This window comes from Gigantopelta aegis, chromosome 10 (assembly GCF_016097555.1).
Source record: "Gigantopelta aegis isolate Gae_Host chromosome 10, Gae_host_genome, whole genome shotgun sequence".
In the NCBI taxonomy this organism is placed as follows: domain Eukaryota; kingdom Metazoa; phylum Mollusca; class Gastropoda; order Neomphalida; family Peltospiridae; genus Gigantopelta; species Gigantopelta aegis.
The window spans coordinates 40,788-66,038 of record NC_054708.1 but is presented as its reverse complement, the minus strand read 5'-3'; the positions used below and the strand labels follow the sequence as shown (position 1 = coordinate 66,038).

The 25,251-nt window shown below is 38.6% G+C and overlaps 1 protein-coding gene across 2 annotated transcripts in view; it reads left to right on the top strand.

Annotated features, from left to right (window-relative positions):
• The window catches only part of LOC121382945, a 211,391-nt gene extending 188,554 nt beyond the window's left edge, over nucleotides 1-22,837 (top strand). For both annotated transcript variants that reach the window (XM_041512633.1, XM_041512632.1), the window contains 7 exons: nucleotides 1,511-1,691; nucleotides 8,230-8,423; nucleotides 10,510-10,713; nucleotides 11,493-11,607; nucleotides 18,186-18,821; nucleotides 21,814-22,040; nucleotides 22,777-22,837. In XM_041512633.1, coding sequence (XP_041368567.1) covers nucleotides 1,511-1,691; nucleotides 8,230-8,423; nucleotides 10,510-10,713; nucleotides 11,493-11,607; nucleotides 18,186-18,821; nucleotides 21,814-22,040; nucleotides 22,777-22,812 — 1,593 coding nt within the window. In that variant the 3' untranslated portion in view covers nucleotides 22,813-22,837. The remainder of the gene's footprint in view (nucleotides 1-1,510; nucleotides 1,692-8,229; nucleotides 8,424-10,509; nucleotides 10,714-11,492; nucleotides 11,608-18,185; nucleotides 18,822-21,813; nucleotides 22,041-22,776) is intronic.
• Nucleotides 22,838-25,251: the final 2,414 nt, after the last annotated feature.

Below are 25,251 nucleotides of genomic sequence, written 5' to 3'. Positions count from 1 at the left end.
AAAGGCCGTGGTATGTGCTATCCTGTCTGTGGGATGGTGCATATAAAAGATCCGTTGCTGCTAATTAAAAAGAGTAGCCCATGAAATGGCAAAAGCGGGTTTCCTCTCTCGATATCTGTGTGGTCCTTAACCATATGTCTGACGCCATATAACTGTAAATAAAATGTGTTGAGTGCGTCATTAAATAAAACATTTCCTTCCTTCCTTTTTTAAACAACGAGTTGTGAGATAAATGGTATCTAACGGACATGAATGTATTATTCTATTTCTTATATATCCTAAATAAAAGTGTTAAGCAAATCTTAACATATTTTTCTACTAAACGTTATTTACAACCGTTGCACTTGTAGTTAACTTACACATCACAGACACGTGATTGTCAGGTTAACTATACGTCACAGTGTAGTCAATTTCCACCGTGCTGTTTTTATTGAATGTATGGCATTGGTGACCTGGTCTTATGACTTGAAATTGTTAACACATATACTTGTGTAAACAACTATGTGTTATCAAAAATGGGTGTGTAAGAATTTATTTTTATATAGTTTAATGTAGTTTAATATAGTTCAGCTTCAATGTGTCCATTCCTTTGATTAATGTAAAGAAACCACAGTTTATATTATCCTGTTCTGGTTTAGATACCTGAAAACATGCACTACCTGTTGATGCTTTAAAAGAAACACCTTCATGTTATGTGAGATTCTCGCTGTCAAATGGTGGCTAATAACTATGATAATATAACATTTTAACAATATTTATTTGAAGGGCCTAAAGCTTAACTATTTGGTAGTCAGCCTGTTCTAATATTCTGCAGGCTACTTTGTATACTGGAGTATGTTTATCACACATACATTTCTTATTATTTTTGCAGTACTTGTAAAAGATTAGAAACAACAAAATTATTTACACATTGATCTAATAATAAAGAAATAGTGTATTAAGGTACTTTAACCTAAGTTTCAAGTTAATAATTTACAATATAAAGTCTTGAACAATAAAGACCTAAATATTATTTAGCATTTTTATTATGACTTAGATACTAAGTTGACTATTAACTAGTGTTTCTGGTGACCATTTTGCTATGCAGCTGATTACTAACTAGTGATTCTAGTAACTATTTTGAAATACAGCTGACTGCTAACTAGTGATTCTAGTGAATATTTTGAAATACAGCTGACTACAAACTAGTGATTCTGGTAACTATTTTGAAATACAGTTGACTACAAACTAGTGATTCTGGTAACTGTTTTGAAATACAGCTGACTACAAACTAGTGATTCTGATAACTGTTTTGAAATACAGTTGACTAAACTAGTGATTCTGATAACTGTTTTGAAATACAGTTGACTATAAACTAGTGATTCTGGTAACTATTTTAAAATACAGTTCACTTCAAACTTGTGATTCTCGTAACTGTTTTGATGTCAACTATCTATTAACTAATGGTTCTGGTAACTGTTTTAAAATACAATATGTCCATTGACTAGTGTGTGTATATTCCTGTCCGTAGATCACCGACGACACTCAGTGGACGATGGCTGCCCTGGACAGTTTCACCGTGCAGTGTTTGAGTGAGATCAGTCGGCGAGTCGACCTGTGGGTCACTGTCGGCGGTGAAACCACGCCTCCGGCCGCCGTCGTCAACGTCATATGTAGCAACGACTGCAGTGGAAATGGCCGATGTTCACAAGGTAAAAAGAACATGTTTATACTAATGTTTATACATGTGTAGTTGTGTTGACAGGGGAGTAGCTGTATAGGAGAACGTGTGTGTGTCTTGGTGGCTTTAATCCCAATTTTACATAAGGAAGGTTTCACACGCTTACTTTATGTAAAAAATAGTGCTGTTTCTAAAAATAGCCAAAATTCGAGAATGTTTTTTATATGATTAGTCTGGTATTACCATATTGTATCTAATGCGCCTCTAAATAATTTGTAGTACTATTTTCTGGTCAATATCTCACCAAAGAATAACACGTTTAATGTGTAGCCCAAAACGGTTATTTTCCATAGGAATACTAATTATATTGTACTCATTATGAATTGTATTTAAAAATTCGTGAAAAATGTCATTTATAAAGTCAATTACAAACAAAAAATATAATCTGACATTTTATGACTATTAGTGTTAAATTACATAGATTATTCAAAATAATTTATTTGTACTGTAACAAAATCCTATATTTGAAAGTAAAATGTGTTAAAACAACTGCATTATTAGAACGGTCATCATTAGTATCACTTTCAATGTTGAATCAACATCAGTTCTGCTATCATCATCACCATCGTTATCGTAATCATCATCATCATCACCACCACCATCATCATGACCAGCATCATCTCTGAAACATAAGGTCATGAAACATATCCAGGTTCCATGGTATCAACAAATCTGATTGTCAGTAAACCCCAGTGGTAGAAAAACTCCATTAGCCTTTTTCTAGCCATGATATGTGGTCTTAATGTCCTGTGGACTACATAGATGTGTCACGTAATTTCACTTGTTAAAATTTGCACTGTGTTGTATGTTGGGAATTTGCTGACTGTATAGGTGTGTATTTCTGCAGGAAGATATTTCTTTAACCTGGTCTCATACACAAAAGCAAGATGTGAACACTTTTTTTTTTCACAGCACTCTTAAGCTTGCCACCAACAAATATGATATTTTCTCCAAGACTGTGCAAGCTCACAGTGCATACATGACTTTAATCATTTCAAGTAAAGAAAATGTAATTAATTTCACCAATAATAAAGCTGAAATAATCCACCCATTTTGTTCCTACATCCTATTAATGAAAGGATGGAGATTCATATTAGTTTAGTTCCCCGAAAGCTGTGCATTAATGATTCACTTGCCAACACTGTTGTTATTACAGAAACGTTCATAGGTCATCGTGGATGCTAAATATTCCAAATATTTAATCCATTCTGGTGACAGTCATGTTTGGACAGCATCCAGGTGCTATCATTTGTCTCTTCCAGTACCAAGAGCAATTCCATATGCTTGACACACATACAGGGCTTTAGATTACACCACACCTGCGCTGATCAATGGTGTGTCTAAAATAAGTATGCCCAAAATAAGCAATCCCACATAAAATACAAACATCCCAACAACAAAACATTTATCCTCAAAATCAATGGAATGTTAAGCTGTAATTAGATTAAACTGACTTGAAACGCAATTCTGAATATGTGCAACTCTTTACCAGCTATTATTAACATTACTGCACTAAAAAGACCCCGGTGCACTCAGAATAGACAAAAGCCCGTTGTGCACAAATTAGTGAGATATAAAACCCTGCACATAGCAGCAGAAGTTTGTCTGGTTTTAGTATTTGACTGACAGAACGGCATTAAGGGCTGTTCCCGACCTGTCTAAGGGGTACCCAACTGCTGACAGATGGTGGAACATAGAATGAAAAGCCCCAAAGCAAAGCTATTCTTATATTTTGCTTGTATAGTTGAACGTTTGTTTTGTTTAATGACACCACTGAATTGTTTTTTAATCATCGGCTATTGGATGTCAAACATTTGGTAATTTTGACATCGTCTTAGAGAGGAAACCCGCTACATTTGTCCATTAGTAACACGGGATCTTTTATATGCACCATCCCCCAGACAGGATAAAACTTACCATGGCCTTTGATATACCATTCATGAAAGAGAAATAGTCCAATGGGCTCACCGACGGAGATCGATCCCAAAACGACCAGGCATCAAGTGAGCGCTTTAGCACTGGGCTACGTCCCGCCAAGTTGCTTGTATAGTGTCCTGTAGCTGAGAAGCTGGCTTGACTATAGTGAATATATAGGTTGTCATTATTTAATGTTCCTCACACTTTTAAAACAGAATCATGTTTTGTTTCATTCATAGAGATCATTCGATACACAAACACAGATCATGACTATAATTATTTTAGCTAATGCAGTTTTTCTACCACTGCTTTACCAGCAGTCAGATGCCAGATGTGTTGTCACAAACCACTGAACAGAATAGTGGTGGTTATCATGATGGTAGTGCAGATGTGTTGTCTCAAACCACTGAACAGAATAGTGGTGGTTATCATGATGGTAGTGCAGATGTGTTGTCTCAAACCACTGAACAGAATAGTGGTGGTTATCATGATGGTAGTGCAGATGTGTTGTATCATACCACTGAACAGAATAGTGGTGGTTACCATGATGGTAGTGCAGATGTGTTGTCGCAAACCACTGAACAGAATAGTGGTGGTTATCATGATGGTAGTGCAGATGTGTTGTCACAAACCACTGAACAGAATAGTGGTGGTTATCATGATGGCAGGGCAGATGTGTTGTATCATACCACTGAACAGAATAGTGGTGGTTATCATGATGGTAGTGCATGGTGGTTATCATGATGGTAGTGCATGGTGGTTCATTTGATGGTAGTGCATGGTGGTTATCATGATGGTAGTGCATGGTGTTTATCATGATGGTAGTGCATGGTGTTTATCATGATGGTAGTACATGGTGGTTGTCATGATGGTAGTACATGGTGGTTATCATGATGGTAGTGCATGGTGTTTGTCATGATGGTAGTGCATGGTGGTTGTCATGATGGTAGTACATGGTGTTTGTCATGATGGTAGTACATGGTGGTTATCATGATGGTAGTGCATGGTGGTTATCATGATGGTAGTGCATGGTGGTTATCATGATGGTAGTACATGGTGTTTGTCATGATGGTAGTACATGGTGGTTGTCATGATGGTAGTGCATGGTGGTTATCATGATGGTAGTGCATGGTGGTTATCATGATGGTAGTGCATGGTGGTTATCATGATGGTAGTGCATGGTGGTTATCATGATGGTAGTACATGGTGTTTGTCATGATGGTAGTACATGGTGTTTGTCATGATGGTAGTACATGGTGGTTGTCATGATGGTAGTACATGGTGTTTATCATGATGGTAGTGCATGGTGGTTATCATGATGGTAGTGCATGGTGGTTATCATGATGGTAGTGCATGGTGGTTATCATGATGGTAGTGCATGGTGGTTATCATGATGGTAGTACATGGTGTTTATCATGATGGTAGTACATGGTGTTTGTCATGATGGTAGTACATGGTGTTTGTCATGATGGTAGTACATGGTGTTTATCATGATGGTAGTGCATGGTGGTTATCATGATGGTAGTGCATGGTGGTTATCATGATGGTAGTGCATGGTGGTTGTCATGATGGTAGTACATGGTGGTTATCATGATGGTAGTACATGGTGGTTATCATGATGGTAGTGCATGGTGGTTGTCATGATGGTAGTGCATGGTGGTTGTCATGATGGTAGTACATGGTGTTTATCATGATGGTAGTACATGGTGTTTATCATGATGGTAGTGCATGGTGGTTATCATGATGGTAGTGCATGGTGGTTATCATGATGGTAGTGCATGGTGGTTATCATGATGGTAGTGCATGGTGGTTGTCATGATGGTAGTGCATGGTGGTTGTCATGATGGTAGTACATGGTGTTTATCATGATGGTAGTGCATGGTGGTTATCATGATGGTAGTGCATGGTGGTTGTCATGATGGTAGTACATGGTGGTTATCATGATGGTAGTACATGGTGGTTATCATGATGGTAGTGCATGGTGGTTATCATGATGGTAGTGCATGGTGGTTGTCATGATGGTAGTACATGGTGTTTGTCATGATGGTAGTACATGGTGTTTATCATGATGGTAGTGCATGGTGGTTATCATGATGGTAGTGCATGGTGTTTGTCATGATGGTAGTACATGGTGTTTGTCATGATGGTAGTACATGGTGTTTATCATGATGGTAGTACATGGTGGTTGTCATGATGATAGTACATGGTGTTTGTCATGATGGTAGTGCATGGTGGTTATCATGATGGTAGTGCATGGTGGTTGTCATGATGGTAGTGCATGGTGGTTGTCATGATGGTAGTGCATGGTGTTCGTCATGATGGTAGTACATGGTGTTCGTCATGATGGTAGTACATGGTGTTCGTCATGATGGTAGTACATGGTGTTTATCATGATGGTAGTGCATGGTGGTTATCATGATGGTAGTGCATGGTGGTTGTCATGATGGTAGTACATGGTGTTTGTCATGATGGTAGTACATGGTGTTTATCATGATGGTAGTACATGGTGGTTGTCATGATGATAGTACATGGTGTTTGTCATGATGGTAGTACATGGTGTTTATCATGATGGTAGTGCATGGTGGTTATCATGATGGTAGTGCATGGTGGTTATCATGATGGTAGTGCATGGTGGTTGTCATGATGGTAGTACATGGTGTTCGTCATGATGGTAGTACATGGTGGTTGTCATGATGATAGTACATGGTGTTTGTCATGATGGTAGTACATGGTGTTTATCATGATGGTAGTGCATGGTGGTTATCATGATGGTAGTGCATGGTGGTTGTCATGATGGTAGTACATGGTGTTTGTCATGATGGTAGTACATGGTGTTTGTCATGATGGTAGTACATGGTGTTTATCATGATGGTAGTGCATGGTGGTTATCATGATGGTAGTGCATGGTGGTTGTCATGATGGTAGTACATGGTGTTTGTCATGATGGTAGTACATGGTGTTTATCATGATGGTAGTACATGGTGTTTATCATGATGGTAGTGCATGGTGGTTGTCATGATGGTAGTGCATGGTGGTTGTCATGATGGTAGTACATGGTGTTTGTCATGATGGTAGTACATGGTGTTTATCATGATGGTAGTACATGGTGGTTGTCATGATGATAGTACATGGTGTTTGTCATGATGGTAGTACATGGTGTTTATCATGATGGTAGTACATGGTGGTTGTCATGATGGTAGTACATGGTGTTTGTCATGATGGTAGTACATGGTGTTTATCATGATGGTAGTGCATGGTGGTTGTCATGATGGTAGTACATGGTGTTTATCATGATGGTAGTACATGGTGTTTATCATGATGGTAGTACATGGTGTTTATCATGATGGTAGTGCATGGTGGTTGTCATGATGGTAGTGCATGGTGGTTGTCATGATGGTAGTACATGGTGTTTGTCATGATGGTAGTACATGGTGTTTATCATGATGGTAGTGCATGGTGGTTGTCATGATGGTAGTACATGGTGTTTATCATGATGGTAGTGCATGGTGGTTGTCATGATGGTAGTACATGGTGTTTATCATGATGGTAGTGCATGGTGGTTGTCATGATGGTAGTACATGGTGTTTATCATGATGGTAGTGCATGGTGGTTGTCATGATGGTAGTACATGGTGTTTGTCATGATGGTAGTACATGGTGTTTATCATGATGGTAGTGCATGGTGGTTATCATGATGGTAGTACATGGTGTTTGTCATGATGGTAGTACATGGTGTTTATCATGATGGTAGTACATGGTGGTTATCATGATGGTAGTGCGTGGTGTTTGTCATGATGGTAGTGCATGGTGTTTATCATGATGGTAGTGTATGGTGGTGATGATATATTTCATATCGTTTTCCTGTGTACTCTTGCACATTATTTTGGTTAAAACTGAATTAATTTTGAAAACAATATAATGCCATTTTGTATTTTCTGTGTGTATTTGGCTTCATAACTTTGATTTATTCATCAAATTTTACTGCTGTTCACATCGAGTACAATTGCATTACTATTCCTGTGGACAATAACTGGTTTTGGCCAAACATTGGCTAAATGTGGCCAAGATTTGGCTGCATTGATGAGATTATCATTGTTTGGCCAGACCGTGACCACAAAATAGTGATGTAAAATATTCACATTATTAAGTACAGTACTAGACCGTTCATATAATTAGCTGATTTTGGACAATTTTGGCTAACAAACTGCCAATATGGCTATTTTATCTTGAGTAGGGTCAATAAAACTGCCATTTTTAGAATCGGCACCACTTTTTGCATAAAGTAGGCTTGTCAAACCTTGTTTACCTAAAATTCTGATTAAGCCAGATACCTCTTGGAGTAGTATGTTCTAGAGGGGTGTATGTCTTGATAAGGGTGAGTGTGTTCTTCGGGGATGAGTTCTGGTGGGACGTGTCTTTGTATTTACAAGAGAGTGTGTTTAAAGAGGTGTGTTGTTTACAGGGTAGTGTATTTGTCTTTACATGGAGTGTATTTATGTTTAATTGGCAGTGTATTTGTCTTTACAGGGCAGTGTATTTGTCTTTACAGGGTAGTGTATTTGTTTTTATAGGGGAGTGTTTTTGTCTTTACAGGGGAGTGTATTTGTAATAACAACTGGATTGGCGAGGATTGTTCAGTGAATGCGACACAGCCTCCAGTGTTGTCTCGAATCCAGGCCGGTGACCTCTGTGACGTGCGCGTCAACAAACACTGCAGGAGACTCATCCTCATCGGCAGCAGCTTCGTCGAGAGCACGGCGGCAGTTTGTCACATTACCGAGATTTCAGTAAGGAGTTTTCAGTTTGTCACATTAACGAGATTTTAGTAAGGAGTTTAGTTTGTCACATTACCGAGATTTCAGTAAGGAGTTTAGTTTGTCACATTACCGAGATTTCAGTAAGGCGTTTAGTTTGTCACATTACCGAGATTTCAGTAAATAGTTTTCAGTTTGTCACATTACCGAGATTTCAGTAAGTAGTTTACTTTGTTACATTTCCGAGATTTCAGTAAGTAGTTTAGTTTGTCACATTTCTGAGATTTCAGTAAGTAGTTTTGTTTGTCACATTTACGAGATTTTAGTAAGTAGTTCAGTTTGTCACATTACCGAGATTTCAGTAAGTAGTTTAGTTTGTCGCATTTCCGAGATTTCAGTAAGTAGTTTTCAGTTTCTCACATTACCGAGATTTCAGTAAGGAGTTTAGTTTGTCACATCACCGAGATTTCAGTAAGTAGTTTACTTTGTTACATTTACGAGATTTCAGTAAGTAGTTTTCAGTTTGTTATATTACCAAGATGTTAGTAAGGGTTATTCAGTTTGTCATATTACCGAGATTTCAGTAATGGTTATTCAGTTTGTCACATTACTGAGATTTCAGTAAGGAGTTTTCTGTTTGTCACATTACCGCGATTTCTTTAAGTAATTTTGTGTTTGTCACATTTCCAACATTTTAGTAAGGAGTTTTCTGTTTGTCACCACTTTGTTACTAAGATTTCATCAAGAAGTTTACAGTTTGTCACGTTACCGATATTTTAGAATTAGTTTTCAGTTTGTCACATTACTTAGATTTCAGTAAGGAATTTTCAGTTTGTCACATTACCGACATTTCGGTAAGTAGTTTTCAGTTTGTCACATTACCAAGATTTCAGTAAGGAGTTTAGTTTGTCACATTACCGAGATTTCAGTAAGGAGTTTAGTTTGTCACATTTCCGAGATTTCAGTAAGGAGTTTAGTTTGTCACATTACCGAGATTTCAGTAAGGAGTTTAGTTTGTCACATTACCGAGATTTCAGTAAGGAGTTTAGTTTGTCATATTACCGAGATTTCAGTAAGGAGTTTAGTTTGTCATATTACCGAGATTTCAGTAAGGAGTTTTCAGTGTGTCACATTACCGAGATTTCAGTAAGGAGTTTAGTTTGTCACATTACCGAGATTTCAGTAAGGAGTTTAGTTTGTCATATTACCGAGATTTCAGTAAGGAGTTTAGTTTGTCACATTTCCGAGATTTCAGTAAGGAGTTTAGTTTGTCACATTACCGAGATTTCAGTAAATAGTTTTCAGTTTGTCACATTACCGAGATTTCAGTAAGTAGTTTAGTTTTTTACATTTCCGAGATTTCAGTAAGGAGTTTAGTTTGTCACATTTCCGAGATTTCAGAAAGTAGTTTTGTTTGTCACATTTCCGAGATTTCAGTAAGTAGTTCAGTTTGTCTCATTACCGAGATTTCAGTAAGTAGTTTAGTTTGTCGCATTTCCGAGATTTCAGTAAGTAGTTTTCAGTTTCTCACATTACCGAGATGTCAGTAAGTAGTTTACTTTGTTACATTTCCGAGATTTCAGTAAGTAGTTTTCAGTTTGGTACATTACCAAGATGTTAGTAAGGGTTATTCAGTTTGTCATATTACCGAGAGTTCAGTAATGGTTATTCAGTTTGTCACATTACTGAGATTTCAGTAAGGAGTTTTCAGTTTGTCACATTACGGCAATTTCTTTAAGTAATTTTGTGTTTGTCACATTTCCAACATTTTAGTAAGGAGTTTTCTGTTTGTCACCACTTTGTTACTAAGATTTCATCAAGAAGTTTACAGTTTGTCACGTTACCAATATTTTAGAATTAGTTTTCAGTTTGTCACATTACTTAGATTTCAGTAAGGAATTTTCAGTTTGTCACATTACCGACATTTCGGTAAGTAGTTTTCAGTTTTTCACATTACCAAGATTTCAGTAAGTAGTTTTCAGTTTGTCGCATTACTGATATTTCAGTAAATAGTTTTCAGTTTGTCACATTACTGAGATTTCAGTATTTTTCCCTTATTACATTACTGAGGTTCATTCATAAGCAACCAAAACCAGTAACATATTGTATGATATTTCAGGTTGGAAACCGGTTTGACGGGAATGCTACATACACTGTGAACACGACATACATCAGCAGTGACGTCGTCGTGTGTGAACTGAGATCAGACAGCAGCATCAACATCAGTGTCAGCAATGATGGAACACTTGTCAGTGAAACACAGACGTACATCATCTACAATTCTGCTTGCGTCATTTGCACGTCTCAAGGCTGTTCTTCCAGGGTGAGTGCCAATTCTACTCTTAGTTAGGAGCTTCTTAACAATATATATCCTTGGAGTTTGTATATTACATTGTATAAAATATACTGAATAATGCTTTACTTTATGAACAACTGGAACGAATACACGGCTTTATAAAAACTAGAAATACTTTATTTTCAGACTGATCTGTGTACTGAAAACTACTGTAGAAATGTTTTATTTTTAGACTGATATATGTACTGATAACTACCGTATATATATTCTCTATTGTCAGTCTGATCTATGTACTGATAACTACTGTAGAAATGCTTTATATTCTGACTGATATATGTACTGATAACTACTGTAGAAATGCTTTTTTTCTGACTGATATTTATGCTGATAACTACTGTAGAAATGCTTTATTTTTAGACTGATAACTACCGTTCCAGGTTTAGACTGATATATTTACTGATAACTACCGTATATAATCTCTATTTTCAGACTGATATATTTATTGATAACTACCTTATATAATCTCTATTTTCAGACTGATATATTTACTGATAACTAGGTAGATATTCTATATGTTACGACTGATATATTTACTGATAACTAGGTAGATATTCTATGTTACGACTGATATATTTACTGATAACTAGGTAGATATTCTCTATTTTCAGACTGATATATTTACTGATAACTAGGTAGATATTCTCTATTTTCAGACTGATATATTTACTGATAACTAAGTAGATATTCTCTATTTTCAGACTGATATATGTACTGATATCTACAGTAGAAATTATATCTATTTTCAGACTGATATATGTACTATTGGTGGATCCTGCTTTGCTTGTGGATCAGTGTTTGTTGATGATCCGTCTAAATTCTGTGACACCAGCAAGAACAAAACGGAGTGGACAGCTATTAAAAGTAATCATCTCTTACAATACTTCTGTATTACTACCCGTCGTTCAGTATCTCTTACAATACTTCTGTATTACGACCCGTCATTCAGTATCTCTTACAATACTTCTGTATTACGACCCGTCGTTCAGTATCTCTTACAATACTTCTGTATTACTACCCGTATCATCTCTTACAATACTTCTGTATTACTACCCGTATCATCTCTTACAATACTTCTGTATTACGACCCGTCGTTCAGTATCTCTTGCAAACTTCTGTATTACGACCCGTCATTCAGTATCTCTTGCAATACTTCTGTATTACGACCCGTCGTTCAGTATCTCTTGCACACTTCTGTATTACGACCCGTCGTTCAGTATCTCTTGCAATACTTCTGTATTACGACCCGTCGTTCAGTATCTCTTGCAATACTTCTGTATTACGACCCGTCGTCCAGTATCTCTTACAATACTTCTGTATTACTACCCGTATCATCTCTTACAATACTTCTGTATTACGACCCGTCGTTCAGTATCTCTTACAATACTTCTGTATTACGACCCGTCGTCCAGTATCTCTTACAATACTTCTGTATTACGACCCGTCGTCCAGTATCTCTTGCAATACTTCTGTATTACGACCCGTCGTCCAGTATCTCTTACAATACTTCTGTATTACGACCTGTCGTCCAGTATCTCTTGCAATACTTCTGTATTACTACCCGTATCATCTCTTACAATACTTCTGTATTACGACCCGTCGTCCAGTATCTCTTACAATACTTCTGTATTACGACCCGTCGTCCAGTATCTCTTACAATACTTCTGTATTACGACCCGTCGTCCAGTATCTCTTGCAATACTTCTGTATTACGACCCGTCGTCCAGTATCTCTTGCAATACTTCTGTATTACGACCCGTCGTCCAGTATCTCTTGCAATACTTCTGTATTACGACCCGTCGTCCAGTATCTCTTGCAATACTTCTGTATTACTACCCGTATCATCTCTTACAATACTTCTGTATTACGACCCGTCGTCCAGTATCTCTTACAATACTTCTGTATTACAACCCGTCGTCCAGTATCTCTTGCAATACTTCTGTATTACTACCCGTATCATCTCTTACAATACTTCTTTATTACTACCCGTATCATCTCTTACAATACTTCTGTATTACGACCCGTCGTTCAGTATCTCTTACAATACTTCTGTATTACGACCCGTCGTTCAGTATCTCTTACAATACTTCTGTATTACGACCCGTCGTTCAGTATCTCTTGCACACTTCTGTATTACGACCCGTCGTTCAGTATCTCTTGCAATACTTCTGTATTACGACCCGTCGTTCAGTATCTCTTGCAATACTTCTGTATTACGACCCGTCGTCCAGTATCTCTTACAATACTTCTGTATTACTACCCGTATCATCTCTTACAATACTTCTGTATTACGACCCGTCGTTCAGTATCTCTTACAATACTTCTGTATTACGACCCGTCGTCCAGTATCTCTTACAATACTTCTGTATTACGACCCGTCGTCCAGTATCTCTTAGAATACTTCTGTATTACTACCCGTATCATCTCTTACAATACTTCTGTATTACTACCCGTATCATCTCTTACAATACTTCTGTATTACTACCCGTATCATCTCTTACAATACTTCTGTATTACGACCCGTCGTTCAGTATCTCTTACAATACTTCTGTATTACTACCCGTATCATCTCTTACAATACTTCTGTATTACTACCCGTATCATCTCTTACAATACTTCTGTATTACGACCCGTCGTTCAGTATCTCTTGCAAACTTCTGTATTACGACCCGTCATTCAGTATCTCTTGCAATACTTCTGTATTACGACCCGTCGTTCAGTATCTCTTGCACACTTCTGTATTACGACCCGTCGTTCAGTATCTCTTGCAATACTTCTGTATTACGACCCGTCGTTCAGTATCTCTTGCAATACTTCTGTATTACGACCCGTCGTCCAGTATCTCTTACAATACTTCTGTATTACTACCCGTATCATCTCTTACAATACTTCTGTATTACGACCCGTCGTTCAGTATCTCTTACAATACTTCTGTATTACGACCCGTCGTCCAGTATCTCTTACAATACTTCTGTATTACGACCCGTCGTCCAGTATCTCTTGCAATACTTCTGTATTACGACCCGTCGTCCAGTATCTCTTACAATACTTCTGTATTACGACCTGTCGTCCAGTATCTCTTGCAATACTTCTGTATTACTACCCGTATCATCTCTTACAATACTTCTGTATTACGACCCGTCGTCCAGTATCTCTTACAATACTTCTGTATTACGACCCGCCGTCCAGTATCTCTTACAATACTTCTGTATTACGACCCGTCGTCCAGTATCTCTTGCAATACTTCTGTATTACGACCCGTCGTCCAGTATCTCTTGCAATACTTCTGTATTACGACCCGTCGTCCAGTATCTCTTGCAATACTTCTGTATTACTACCCGTATCATCTCTTACAATACTTCTGTATTACGACCCGTCGTCCAGTATCTCTTACAATACTTCTGTATTACGACCCGTCGTCCAGTATCTCTTGCAATACTTCTGTATTACTACCCGTATCATCTCTTACAATACTTCTTTATTACTACCCGTATCATCTCTTACAATACTTCTGTATTACGACCCGTCCTTCAGTATCTCTTACAATACTTCTGTATTACGACCCGTCGTTCAGTATCTCTTACAATACTTCTGTATTACGACCCGTCGTTCAGTATCTCTTGCACACTTCTGTATTACGACCCGTCATTCAGTATCTCTTGCAATACTTCTGTATTACGACCCGTCGTTCAGTATCTCTTGCAATACTTCTGTATTACGACCCGTCGTCCAGTATCTCTTACAATACTTCTGTATTACTACCCGTATCATCTCTTACAATACTTCTGTATTACGACCCGTCGTTCAGTATCTCTTACAATACTTCTGTATTACGACCCGTCGTCCAGTATCTCTTACAATACTTCTGTATTACGACCCGTCGTTCAGTATCTCTTGCAATACTTCTGTATTACGACCCGTCGTCCAGTATCTCTTAAAATACTTCTGTATTACGACCCGTCGTCCAGTATCTCTTAGAATACTTCTGTATTACTACCCGTATCATCTCTTACAATACTTCTGTATTACGACCCGTCGTTCAGTATCTGTTGCAATACTTCTGTATTACTACCCGTATCATCTCTTACAATACTTCTGTATTACGACCCGTCGTTCAGTATCTCTTACAATACTTCTGTATTACGACCCGTCGTTCAGTATCTCTTGCAATACTTCTGTATTACTACCCGTATCATCTCTTACAATACTTCTGTATTACTACTCGTATCATCTCTTACAATACTTCTGTATTACTACCCGTATCATCTCTTACAATACTTCTGTATTACTACCCGTATCATCTCTTACAATACTTCTGTATTACTACCCGTATCATCTCTTACAATACTTCTGTATTACTACCCGTATCATCTCTTACAATACTTCTGTATTACGACCCGTCGTTCAGTATCTCTTGCAATACTTCTGTATTACTACCCGTATCATCTCTTACAATACTTCTGTATTACTACCCGTATCATCTCTTACAATACTTCTGTATTACTACCCGTATCATCTCTTACAATACTTCTGTATTACTACCCGTATCATCTCTTACAATACTTCTGTATTACTACCCGTATCATCTCTTACAATACTTCTGTATTACGATCCGTCGTTCAGAATCTCTTGCAATACTTCTGTATTACGACCCGTCGTCCAGTATCTCTTACAATACTTCTGTATTACGACCCGTCGTCCAGTATCTCTTACAATACTTCTGTATTACGACCCGTCGTCCAGTATCTCTTACAATACTTCTGTATTACGACCCGTCGTCCAGTATCTCTTACAATACTTCTGTATTACGACCCGTCGTCCAGTATCTCTTACAATACTTCTGTATTAGGACCCGTATCATCTCTTACAATACTTCTGTATTACTACCCGTATCATCTCTTACAATACTTCTGTATTACTACCCGTATCATCTCTTACAATACTTCTGTATTACGACCCGTCGTTCAGTATCTCTTGCAATACTTCTGTATTACGACCCGTCGTCCAGTATCTCTTACAATACTTCTGTATTACGACCCGTCGTCCAGTATCTCTTACAATACTTCTGTATTACTACCCGTCGTTCAGTATCTCTTGCAATACTTCTGTATTACGACCCGTCGTCCAGTATCTCTTACAATACTTCTGTATTACGACCCGTCGTCCAGTATCTCTTACAATACTTCTGTATTACGACCCGTCGTCCAGTATCTCTTACAATACTTCTGTATTACGACCCGTCGTCCAGTATCTCTTACAATACTTCTGTATTACGACCCGTCGTCCAGTATCTCTTACAATACTTCTGTATTAGGACCCGTATCATCTCTTACAATACTTCTGTATTACTACCCGTATCATCTCTTACAATACTTCTGTATTACTACCCGTATCATCTCTTACAATACTTCTGTATTACGACCCGTCGTTCAGTATCTCTTGCAATACTTCTGTATTACGACCCGTCGTCCAGTATCTCTTACAATACTTCTGTATTACGACCCGTCGTCCAGTATCTCTTACAATACTTCTGTATTACTACCCGTCGTTCAGTATCTCTTGCAATACTTCTGTATTACTACCCGTATCATCTCTTACAATACTTCTGTATTACTACCCGTATCATCTCTTACAATACTTCTGTATTACGACCCGTCGTTCAGTATCTCTTACAATACTTCTGTATTACGACCCGTCGTTCAGTATCTCTTGCAATACTTCTGTATTACTACCCGTATCATCTCTTACAATACTTCTGTATTACTACCCGTATCATCTCTTACAATACTTCTGTATTACTACCCGTATCATCTCTTACAATACTTCTGTATTACTACCCGTATCATCTCTTACAATACTTCTGTATTACGACCCGTCGTCCAGTATCTCTTACAATACTTCTGTATTACGACCCGTCGTCCAGTATCTCTTACAATACTTCTGTATTACGACCCGTCGTTTAGTATCTAAATTAGTACACACTGTTGTCAGTTACCACTGATTACAATACTTCTGTATTACGACCCGTCGTTCAGTATCTAAATTAGTACACACTATTGTCAGTTACCACAGATTACAATACTTCTGTATTACGACCCGTTGTTCAGTATCTAAATTAGTACACACTATTGTCAGTTACCACGGATTACAATACTTTTTTATTACGACCCGTCGTTCAGTATCTAAATTAGTACACACTATTGTCAGGTACCACGGATTACAATACTTCTGTGTTACGACCCGTCGTTCAGTATCTAAATTAGTACACACTGTTGTCAGTTACCACGGATTACAATACTACCAAACATCACCATATGAATACAGTATTCGTGTGGAAACACCGCTTGGTTAGGGTTAGGGTTACTTATATCCAATTAAGGTTCAAGCACGCTGTCAGTTATCTTGGTTGTTTGTCCAGGACAGTGGGTTAGTGGTTAGAGGTTATGAGAGAGAAGTCGGTGTAGTGGTCTTGCATTGAGTTCATAGACTAGTTTAATGCGCTCATAAAGACATTAAACGACAGTATAGAACCCTTTGTGTACGTGCAAACATGTTGTTGCGGCGATTTGCAAAATGTTCAGAATCTGTCAAAACACAATTATTTGTGAGTTATCGTAGTAATTTGTATGCGGGTGCATTGTGAGTGAAGGATCTTAACATATGTTATAATAATGCATACCAATGGATGATCGGTCAACGACGACCATACAGTGACAGCAATATGTTTGTCAGTCACTGAGTAAAAACCTTTGGCTCTTTATTTCGCTCAACAGCATATTCACTGAAGAGCAGAATCAAAACAACCTCAAACGACCTACTTTCCCACTTGCGGTGTACAAGCGTGTACGTCAAATCTGTATGTGTAAATCACTGGCACAAAATACTGTATATTATGTAGTCAGTTTGTATGAGATTTTTAATATGTTCTATGGATGACTGATCTGAAATAAAAATTTATTATTATTATTATTATTATTATTATTATTATATACCACTGGGTTTTCGAACATTCAGTTGAAAGTCGCTCTTGGTGAAAGCTGGTACTGGGCTGCGAACCCAGTACCTATCAGCTTTGTAGACAATAGCTTAAGCACGACAGCACCGAAACCAGTGGGAGAATCAAGATATAGGTTTTAATGTTTGTACTAATGGGTGGGTGGAGCATAGCCCAGTGATAGAGCATTCTGGTATCGTTCCTCATCAGTAGACCTATATGCTATTTCTCATTCCCGCCAATATTACACAACTCGTATAATATATGTGTATTGGATGCTGCATAAAAAAGATTCCTTGTTGATAATAACAAAGTATAGCCCTTGGTATGGCAGCAGTGTAACCATATGTCTGATGGCATACAACTGTAATTAAAACGTGATGAGTTCATCATTAATTAAAAACATTTTTCTTTTTTTTATCTTTTTTCTTTGTTTCATTAATTACAGCCACTCAAGCAGTTGTCCATCGCTTCAAGTTCCTGTCTCTGGAAGGTGGTAAGCTGAAGACACCATTATCTGATCTAGATGTCATGGGAACGCCAAAACTTGAGGATGGAAATGGGGGAGGGTATGCTATCAGCCTTAACACAGACAATGACCGAGTTGACTTCACCTCAGAGGGCGTGTTGTCCATGTTGGACAACTGTTCGGTGGGATTTTCATTCAAGTTCTATGTGAAGTACTTGTCTTTCTGTAACAACATGTACGTGCTCACCACCGGCGGGGACCTGGAAGACTCGTCGGGCGTCGCCATCTACTACTTCCGGCGATCTATCCACGTCACCGTCAGCACGCCACACAGCATCTGGACCCTGGCCACGCCCTTACCGAAGATCCAGCGTTTCCATGACTACCGCATTAGCTGGAGTGAGACCCTAGGTCTCGATGTTGAAGTTGATGGTACGATGGTGGCGATGACAAAGTCATTCTACACACGAATCGTGCCGGGTACAAACACGCACCCGCTTGTGATTGGTGGGCCGATTGACAAGGTGGGAGGCTGCACACGACACATCGTGTTTGGAGGACTAGAGATCTTCACAGCTCCAACGCTGGTCCTGACTACTCTTAATGTTATCACGGGTATGTCACATAGCTGGTCCTCACTACTCTCAATGTTATCACAGGTACGTCACATAGCTGGTCCTCACCACTCAATGTTATCACAGGTACGTCACATAGCTGGTCCTCACTACTCAATGTTATCACAGGTACGTCACATAGCTGGTCCTCACTACTCAATGTTATCACAGGTACGTCACATAGCTGGTCCTCACTACTCTCAATGTTATCAGGTACGTCACGTAGCTGGTCCTCAATGTTACCACAAGTACGTCACATAGCTGGTCCTCACCACTCAATGTTACCACAGGTACGTCACTTAGCTGGTCCTCACCACTCTCAATGTTATCACAGGTACTTCACATAACTGGTCCTCACCACTCTCAATGTTATCACAGGTACTTCACATAACTGGTCCTCACCACTCAATGTTACCACAGGTACGTCACATAGCTAGTCCTCACTACTCTCAGTGTTATCACAGGTACGTCATATAGCTGGTCCTCACCACTCAATGTTACCACAGAAACGTCACATAGCTGGTCCTCACCACTCAATGTTATCACAGGTACGTCATATAGCTGGTCCTCACCACTCATTGTTATCACAGTTACTTCATATAGCTGGTCCTCACCACTCTCAATGTTATCACAGGTACGTCACATGGCTGGTCCTCACCACTCAATGTTATCACAGGTACTTCATATAGCTGGTCCTCACCACTCTCAATGTTATCACAGGTACTTCACATAACTGGTCCTCACCACTCTCAATGTTATCACAGGTAATTCACATAACTGGTCCTCACCACTCAATGTTACCACAGGTACGTCACATAGCTAGTCCTCACTACTCTCAGTGTTATCACAGGTACGTCATATAGCTGGTCCTCACCACTCAATGTTACCACAGAAACGTCACATAGCTGGTCCTCACCACTCAATGTTATCACAGGTACGTCATATAGCTGGTCCTCACCACTCATTGTTATCACAGTTACTTCATATAGCTGGTCCTCACCACTCTCAATGTTATCACAGGTACGTCACATGGCTGGTCCTCACTACTCAATGTTATCACAGGTACTTCATATAGCTGGTCCTCACCACTCTCAATGTTATCACAGGTACTTCATATAGCTGGTCCTCGCCACTCAGTGTTATCACAGGTACGTCATATAGCTGGTCCTCACCACTCAATGTTATCACAGGTACGTCACATGGCTGGTCCTCACCACTCAATGTTATCACAGGTACTTCATATAGCTGGTCCTCACCACTCTCAATGTTATCACAGGTACTTCATATAGCTGGTCCTCGCCACTCAGTGTTATCACAGGTACTTCATATAGCTGGCCCTCGCCACTCAGTGTTATCACATGTACTTCATATAGCTGGTCCTCGCCACTCAGTGTTATCACAGGTACTTCATATAGCTGGTCCTCACCACTCTCAATGTTACCACAGGTACGTCATATAGCTGGTCCTCACCACTCAATGTTACCACATGTACGTCACATAACTGATCCTCACCACTCAACAGGTACTTCATATAGCTGGTCCTCACCATTCAATGTTATCCCATGTACTTCATATAGCTGGTCCTCACCATTCAATGTTGTCACAGGTACGTCATATAGCTGGTCCTCATCACTGTCAATATTATCACAGGTACTTCATATAGCTGGTCCTCACCACTCAGTGTTATCAAAGGTACGTCATATAGCTGGTCTTCACCACTTTCAATGTTATCACAGGTACGTCATATAGCTGGTCCTCGCCACTCAGTGTTATCACAGATACGTCATATAGCTGGTCCTCGCCACTGTCAATGTTATCACAGGTACGTCATATAGCTGGTCCTCACCACTGTCGATGTTATCACAGGTACGTCATATAGTTGGTCCTCACCATTGTCAATGTTATCAAAGGTACGTCATATAGTTGGTCCTCTCCACTTTCAATGTTATCACAGGTACTTCATATAGCTGGTCCTCACCACTGTCGATGTTATCACAGGTACGTCATATAGTTGGTCCTCACCATTGTCAATGTTATCAAAGGTACGTCATATAGTTGGTCCTCTCCACTTTCAATGTTATCACAGGTATTTCATATAGCTGGTCCTCACCACTCAGTGTTAGCACAGGTACTTCATATAGCTGGTCCTCACCATTGTCATTGTTATCACAGGTACGTCATATAGCTGGTCCTCACCAGTTTCAATGTTATCACAGGTACTTCATATAGCTGGTCCTCACCACTCAGTGTTAGCACATGTACTTCATATAGCTGGCCTCACCACTGTCGATGTTATCACAGGTACTTCATATAGCTGGTCCTCGCCACTCAGTGTTATCACAGGTACGTCATATAGCTGGTCCTCACCACTTTCAATGTTATCACAGGTACGTCATATAGCTGGTCTTCACCACTGTCAATGTTGTCACAGGTACTTCACATTGTACTCAAACTACAATACACAGGAAAAACTGACACTACTACTCACAATATCATCACATATTTCATGTAGCTGCTTAAACTAAATCATCAGCAACCTGACTAATACTCAAAATTATTATTTCACCGGGGTTTACTCATTCAGTAGATCACGTGCCTGGGGTGCCTGGGTTTAGAACACTGTCGGTGAACACACTGGGTTTGTTTCGCATTAAAACCAGTGCTGATTTATCAAAGGTCATGGTATGTCATATGGTAAAGTGTATTTAAAAGTTCCCCTGCCTCTAATGGAAAAATGTTTCCTCTGAAAACTGTGTGAGAATTATGAAATGTTTGACATCCAGTAGAGATGTTTAATTAAATTAATGTTCTAGTGATAGCGTTTAGCAAAACGCCATACCATCAATATCTATTTAACGTGTTTGAAAGTAATAGCTTTTGTGTGTGGGTTTTTTCTGTTTTGATAAAATAGGTGTACATCTTTATTGGTAGATATGGAAATTCGTCTCATTTTATTAAGAATATTATTTAATTTGTCTATTTTCTCTTAACAGAACTTCCTGTCTTGACAGACCCCCCAGTACTCTCTGTAAGCTTGGATATTGATACTAACGAAGTTGTGTTTAAGTGTAGCTTCCTTCCACTGGATCAAGGCAATGTCGCTTACCATCTGGAGTGGTTCATTGATGATGTGTCTAAACGAGTTCAGTCAGTAGCAGGTGGAGAAATGTTCAACTTGTTCAATGAGTCGGAACATACAGACTGGAAATACGGAACTCTTGTAAGTCTGTTTTAGTCATTAGCAATCTTGTTGTCATAGTTCTGTTGCTTTTGATTCTACTTAGTTCCTTCTGCTACTGTGAGCATTAGGTTTGACATTGTTCAGACTTTCCCAGACTTGACTCTGTATGGTAACACCTTATATGTGTTTGTCATTGTTTAAGTATTATTCAGACTTTCACAGACTTGACTGTTTATGTTAACACCTTGTATGTGTTTGTCATTGTTTAAGTATTATTCAGACTATCTCAGACTTGACTCTGTATGGTAACACCTTGTATGTGTTTGTCAATGTTTAAGTATTATTCAGACTTTCTCAGACTTGTCTGTGTATGGTCATTCTGTGTATGTGTTTGTCAATGTTTAAGTATTATTCAGACTATCTCAGACTTGTCTGTGTATGGTCACTCCGTGTATGTGTTTGTCATTGTTTAAGTATTATTCAGACTATCTCAGACTTGTCTGTGTATGGTCACTCCGTGTATGTGTTTGTCATTGTTTAAGTATTATTCAGACTATCTCAGACTTGTCTGTGTATGGTCACTTCGTTTATGTGTTTGTCATTGTTTAAGTATTATTCAGACTTTCTCAGACTTGTCTGTGTATGGTCATTCCGTGTATGTGTTTGTCATTGTGTAAGTATTATTCAGACTTTCTCAGACTTGTCTGTGTATGGTCACTCCGTGTATGTGTTTGTTATTGTTTAAGTATTATTCAGTGTCTGTTTGTCATTACAGGTGCGGTGCACTGTGACTCCGTGTTATTCATTGTGACTGTCAGAACACTGAAGGTCCCATTGTGTGTGTGTGTAAGATAATGTCAATCACTTAGAGGTATGTAGTGTGTGTGTATGTCATGTGTGTAAGATAATGTCTTATCAGTTGAGGTATGTAGTGTGTGTGTAAGATAATGTCATATCACTTAGAGTTGAGGTATGTAGTGTGTGTAAGATAATGTAAGAGTAGGTATGTAGTGTGTGTGTAAGATAATGTCATATCACTTAGAGTTGAGGTATGTAGTGTGTGTGTAAGATAATGTCATATCACTTAGAGTTGAGGTATGTAGTGTGTGTAAGATAATGTCATATCACTTGGAGTTGAGGTATGTGTGTGTGTGTGTAAGTGTCATATCACTTGGAGTTGAGGTATGTAGTGTGTGTGTGATAATGTCATATCACTTAGAGTTGAGGTATGTAGTGTGTGTAAGATAATGTCATATCACTTAGAGTTGAGGTATGTAGTGTGTGTGTAAGATAATGTCATATCACTTAGGAGTTGTAGTGTGTGTAGTCATATCACTTGGAGTTGATGTGTATGTGTGTGTAAGATAATGTCATATCACTTAGAGTTGAGGTATGTAGTGTGTGTAAGATAATGTCATATCACTTAGTGTGTGTGTGTGTAAGATAATGTCATATCACTTAGAGTTGAGGTATGTAGTGTGTGTAAGATAATGTCATATCACTTAGAGTTGAGGTATGTAGTGTGTGTGTAAGATAATGTCATATCACTTGGAGTTGAGGTATGTATTGTGTGTGTGTGTGTGTGTGTGAGTAAGATAATGTCATATCACTTAGAGTTGAGGTATGTAGTGTGTGTAAGATAATGTCATATCACTTGGAGTTGAGGTATGTAGTGTGTGTGTGTAAGATAATGTCATATCACTTGGAGTTGAGGTATGTAGTGTGTGTGTAAGATAATGTCATATCACTTAGAGTTGAGGTATGTAGTGTGTGTAAGATAATGTCATATCACTTAGAGTTGAGGTATGTAGTGTGTGTAAGATAATGTCATATCACTTGGAGTTGAGGTATGTAGTGTGTGTGTGTAAGATAATGTCATATCACTTGGAGTTGAGGTATGTAGTGTGTGTGTAAGATAATGTCATATCACTTAGAGTTGAGGTATGTAGTGTGTGTGTAAGATAATGTCATATCACTTGGAGTTGAGGTATGTAGTGTGTGTGTAAGATAATGTCATATCACTTGGAGTTGAGGTATGTAGTGTGTGTCTAAGATAATGTCATATCACTTAGAGTTGAGGTATGTAGTGTGTGTAAGATAATGTCATATCACTTGGAGTTGAGGTATGTAGTGTGTGTGTAAGATAATGTCATATCACTTGGAGTTGAGGTATGTAGTGTGTGTGTAAGATAATGTCATATCACTTGGAGTTGAGGTATGTAGTGTGTGTGTAAGATAATGTCATATCACTTCAGAGTTGAGGTATGTAGTGTGTGTGTAAGATAATGTCATATCACTTGGAGTTGAGGTATGTAGTGTGTGTGTAAGATAATGTCATATCACTTGGAGTTGAGGTGTGTAGTGTGTGTGTAAGATAATGTCATATCACTTAGAGTTGAGGTATGTAGTGTGTGTGTGTAAGATAATGTCATATCACTTAGAGTTGAGGTATGTAGTGTGTGTGTAAGATAATGGCATATCACTTAGAGTTGAGGTATGTAGTGTGTGTGTAAGATAATGTCATATCACTTGGAGTTGAGGTATGTAGTGTGTGTGTAAGATAATGTCATATCACTTGGAGTTGAGGTATGTAGTGTGTGTGTAAGATAATGCCATATCACTTGGAGTTGAGGTGTTTATGTTTGTGTAAGAAAGTTCCCATACATATTTTGTCGTTTGATATCTGCAGGTTAAAGAGTTGTGTTTTGTTGTCAGTGAAGGATCATCTGATATTTTGCTGTGTGATATCTGCAGGTTAAAGAGTTGGGTGTACACACCTGATATTTTGTTGTGTGATATATGTAGGTGAAAGAGTCACGTCTTGTTATCAGTGAAGGATCATCTGATAATTTGTTGTGTGATATCTGCAGGTTAAAGAGTCGCGTCTTGTTATCAGTGAAGGATCGTCTGACTCCCACCTCACCATCGTCGCCACCGTCCCCCCTCGGCTTCTCTGTCCACATGGCAGTCGCAGCAACGTCTCGGTCAGGGCAGTCATTGCTTTCACCAGCTTCACTGGAAGTCAGCAGACTTGTCCTAATGGAAACAAACTCATCCAGGCCGTCATTAGAAGCGGATCGGAGACTGGAGAATCTAGGTATGATTTTTGTCTGAAGCATAGTGGTTACACATCACAATCACATTATAGTATTACTATAAGAGATAGAAGGAATTGTTATGTTTAACGACACACTCAACACATTTTAATTATGGTTATATGGCGTCTTACCTTTGATTGAGGAATACACAG